This window comes from Suncus etruscus, chromosome 8, assembly GCF_024139225.1.
Source record: "Suncus etruscus isolate mSunEtr1 chromosome 8, mSunEtr1.pri.cur, whole genome shotgun sequence".
NCBI lineage: Eukaryota > Metazoa > Chordata > Mammalia > Eulipotyphla > Soricidae > Suncus > Suncus etruscus.
In genome coordinates, this window is record NC_064855.1 from 85,948,896 (window position 1) to 85,953,309 (window position 4,414).

The 4,414-nt window shown below is 37.4% G+C and overlaps 1 protein-coding gene across 1 annotated transcript; it reads right to left on the minus strand.

The window, feature by feature from the left end:
- Positions 1-1,762: 1,762 nt before the first annotated feature.
- Positions 1,763-3,510, minus strand: LOC126015979 (plasminogen activator inhibitor 1 RNA-binding protein-like). The gene is made up of 2 exons (XM_049778503.1): positions 3,479-3,510; positions 1,763-3,329 (listed from the first exon to the last, which is right to left on the minus strand). Exons 1-2 carry the CDS (start codon positions 3,508-3,510, stop codon positions 2,300-2,302), a joined length of 1,062 nt encoding a protein of 353 aa, XP_049634460.1. The 3' UTR covers positions 1,763-2,299.
- Positions 3,511-4,414: the final 904 nt, after the last annotated feature.

The window sequence follows — 4,414 nt, forward strand, 5'->3', positions numbered from 1 at the left end:
CTGCCTTACCTGCGCTAGCCTAGGAGACGGACCGAGGTTCGATCCCCCGGCGTCCCATATGGTCCCCCAAGCCAGGAGCGACTTCTGAGCGCATAGCCAGGAGTAACCCCTGAGCATCACCGGGTGTGGCCCAAAAAAACCAAAAAAAAAAAAAAAAAAAAAAAAAAGACTTAGGCTACCTTGAAAGTTTGCAACATTCCATATATTGCTATGTATTCTCTAGTGACAAAGTACTAGCAATGGCTGAGAGAACTTGTGAAGCATTTTTAGAAGCAGATTTTTGTTGCTAGAAATTTTTTCTGTCGTTTAGGTATAAACATGTGTCCAGAACAAGTTTAAGATATTTGAAAATCTAAACACGGATTTAGGCGGTGTGCATGTTGCAATTTCAAGAGGGATCAATAGCCCACCCATAGGGACTAGATTAATAATACTTGCCTCTGGGTAGTCCACAGGTATGTAAATTATCAAATTAAACCAGATATTAGCACCAGTGCAGAACATACTCAGCATCATAAGATCCAAAACACCAGCACAAAAGCTAATCCATTATTAAAAGCCAATTTCCTCCTCTGTATGTCAAAGTAGTAGGTAACTAGATTATTAGATCCAAATGAATATATTTTGTAGTATACAATTCTTTTTTAAAATATATAGTACTAGCTAGCTAAATAAACATCTTATGATTAAGGATCTTCAGCATTAAGGTTGGACTTCGTCATAGGTAAAAAATTGCATTAAAGAAATCTCTAATATTAAATAAAATTTCTGTTTTATCCATGTTTCCAATGATTTTTAAAAAATTCTAGAATACCTACTTATCAATCATTTCCTCCATCTCTGTTTTTGGTAATGGTGCTGCTCACATTACAGAAATCCATTTTTTTTTTTTTTTTTTTTTTTTTTTTTTGGTTTTCAGGCCATACCCAGTGGCGTGCAGGGTTAAACTCCTGGCTCTGTGCTAAGGAATCACTCCTGGAAAGCTTGGGGAAACCAACCATGTAGTAAGCTGGGAATTGAACCCAGGTTGGCCTTGTGCAAGGCACATGCCGCACTTCCACTCTGGTCCCTAACTTTGTAACAAAGTGGGAAAAGAAACTGCCATCTGTGAAACATCACCTACCAACTTAAAACCAAAATTCATAGTAATGTAGGAAATTCAGAAACAGTTAAGATTTTTGGTTTATATTTTCCATGAGTAGTGCTGCTTTTTCAACCTTATAAAGTAAAGCTGTCTGCTTTTCAAATTCACAAACTAAAATACCCCCTACCACCTTGTTAACCAGTGCCCTTTGGTTTCTTTAGAACAAGGAAGGGTAAAAGAGTTGATTATACGGATGCACAATTTTGATTTAGGACTTTTCACACACACAAATCCTACCAAATGCCAGACACTTGACAGCTTACACATTAGCCAAATCAATGTGTTGCACCTGCCACACTGGAGGAGTGGACACCTAACACCAGTAGAATGAAACGACCTCACCTCACAGGATGTTATCTGACAATAAGTAGCTTAAATAACTTTCACCAGTAAGGTATCTGTTTGTTCAAAATGGTCAAGTCAGTTCTATCTAGCTGAAATTGTGAATCAATTATACTTTGAATCTAATGAACCATGTAAGAGCAAGGGTTAATAAACCAATGTGCTTTGAATTTGTTCAAGTACTAATCATTTCTGTATATAAAGATATAGCATATATAACAGCTATCATGAGAAGTGAAAAAGATTTTCCCCAGAAATGAAAATATTAAAACTAAGTTAAAATACATATTGTTAGTATTTCACACAGCTTAAAATCTGACAAATCCATGTTTACATGTCCCACTGACCACGTGTGAAAATGCAAAGCAGGTATTAAAACGGATACTATGTCCAATATTTAAAACCAGTTTGTAATTGGGAGAACATCTAAATTCTGAATTAGAAAACACAAATGAAGGGAAAGCTTTAAACTGATACACACTGTTCACACCTATATTTCAAGTTTGGAAATGCATATTTGCAAGCAGCAATACAAAAGTATTCATGAAGAATGCATAATCTCTGAAAATTATGAAAACATCCCTGCTACCAATACATTTCTAAATACAAAACTGACTACCATATTGTTACTTCTGTGTAGCAAGAGAAGTTCATTTTCAAAACAGATAAAATTCAGTCTTTAGGTGTGAATGGTATGAATGACAGTCTTTTTTTTTTTTTTTTTAATTTCTTAGTCGTTTGGGATCCTTAAGCATGCAAAAACCTCAAACAGGAGGGTCCACAAAGGAACCAGGGTTGTCTTATGGCATCCAGTTAAGCCAGAGCTGGGAATGCCTCTGGGTCATCTACATCAGGAGCAGAAGCATTTGACTTGTCAGTTCTGCTGCCACGATTTGGACGTCCACCACGCCCACGGCCACCTCGTCCTCCCCTGCCACCACGTCCTGGGCGGCCAAGGTCTCCAAAATTAATCTCCAGCTGAGACGTTATATCATTTGCTGGCTTCCGGAAATGATGGTCCATAACCGAATCTTCAGCATGAGCCTCTTCACTCTTTGACTTATGAAGAACAAATCCCTTCTTCCACTGCCCATCAGCGCCTTCATTTGGTTTTCGAATATTAAATTCTACTTTTGCACGGTCCTTATTTTGAATTGCCTTCCACTCATCCAAAGTCATCTCTTTTGGACCCTCTTCTTTTACTTCTTCAACTTCGTTCTCCTTATTTTCTGTGTCAGCCACTGGGTGTTCTTCACCTTCAGTTGTTTCCTCAGTCACATTTGATTGATCCAAGTCAGTTAATTCATCTTTGACAGTTCCCCAGTTGTGAGATCCGCTGCCACCACGTTTGTCCTCATGCTTCAGGCCAGATCTATCACTTCCACTATGCCTATCAAATTCACGTTTGCCACGAGAATCAAATCCATCTCCTCGTCCCATTCCACGTCCACAGCCTCCTCGACCTCTTCCAAGACCACCACGGCCTCGGATAGGCCGGTCAATAATCGGTCGATCAACTGAAAATTCTCCGCCTTCACCCTTTTCTTCAAGTGGTTTTTCAAATCTTCGTTCACGAGGTGTTCGCCTTTCTGGTCTCCTATCATTTATTTTCCCTTCACCCTGAAGTTGTTGATCAGGTCTTCTTCCAACACGTCTTATTCCTTCCTTCTTGAGCGCCACGGGCGGCTGCGCGTCCTCCTTCTTGTCCCCCACGCCGCCGGCGCCGGCGCTGGGCGGCAGCGGGTTCTTGCGGTCCTTCTGCGACTCCTTGCGCAGCTGCTTGCCGGCCGCGGCGGCGTTGGCCTGCGCGGCGCTCTTGGCCCCGGGGCCCCCCACGCCGCCACTTTTAAATAAGTATAAGAATAGGTGAAATTCCTATCATCAAATGTCTCTGTATGTTAAACTTAAAGTACAAGACATATTGAATGTACATAAAAATTGATAATTCATATGGCCTGAGATTATTTTTATTTATTGTCTTTTTTGTTATACCTGACTATGCCTAAGGAAACATTCCTGATCATGCTACTGAGTCTATATACGGTGCTGAGGAAGAAACCAAGTAAGAAATGTGAAAAAGAAGATTATTCATAGTCTACAGTCACTCTCCTAAAATTTATAAATACTTTCACTTTCTTAGGAATAATGAATGTGGTAAATAGAACCAGGATGTTATAATTTTTATTCCTGATATGGGTTGTATTTTAAAGCTAAATAACATCAGAAGAACCAATGAAGCCACGGAATTTTGTTTCATATTCAACTTTCAAATCAATAACTAATAAATAGTTAATACAAATATAGTTATGGTTTAAATACTAGCCATTCAATATATTTCCCTTCAAATGCTACGTTAGGCAATATAAAGAACCAAGTGTGATACATACTGCATGTGGTTAAACCCAGTTCATGGAAATAAGTTAAAATATAAATGCAGCTTTATAAATATATGATTCGATTCCATAAATAAGAAACATCAAAATAAGGTTCAGATTAAAAGCTGCATAGCCTAGTGTTTGTATAGGGAGTGAATGCTGACAGGCAAACATAAAGTTTCTTTTTGAAGTAATGAATATGCTTAAAATTATATTGTAATTTTTGCATAATCCTGAAAATAAGTAATTTAATTATATTAACTAAATGGATAATTATATGTGATATCTTAATAAAATTGTAAAATAATAAAAGCTAATTATATATTAAGAGCTACTTTATAGTTTTATGTTAAATGTACCTACTATGAAGAATGTTATAGAAATCAATAAGGTAGCTCAAAGTTCTTATTATATTTCTTTTGATTATTAAGTACATTGCTTAGTGTTAGACAATTTTTTATGAGTATTCATTAGCTTTGGTATAATGTTTTATTTAGTTCATTTCAAATTAGGACAAAAATGGAGACTCAATTTTTTTGTGGAAATGGGTTAG

Excerpts from the sequence above, each read along its gene's own strand:
- LOC126015979 (XM_049778503.1), bottom strand. The coding sequence starts at position 3,510 with ATGATCAGGAATGTTTCCTTAGGCATAGTCAG. Across the intron at positions 3,330-3,478 it reads GTTTCCTTAGGCATAGTCAG|TGGCGGCGTGGGGGGCCCCG; the intron begins GTATAACAAAAA and ends CTTATTTAAAAG.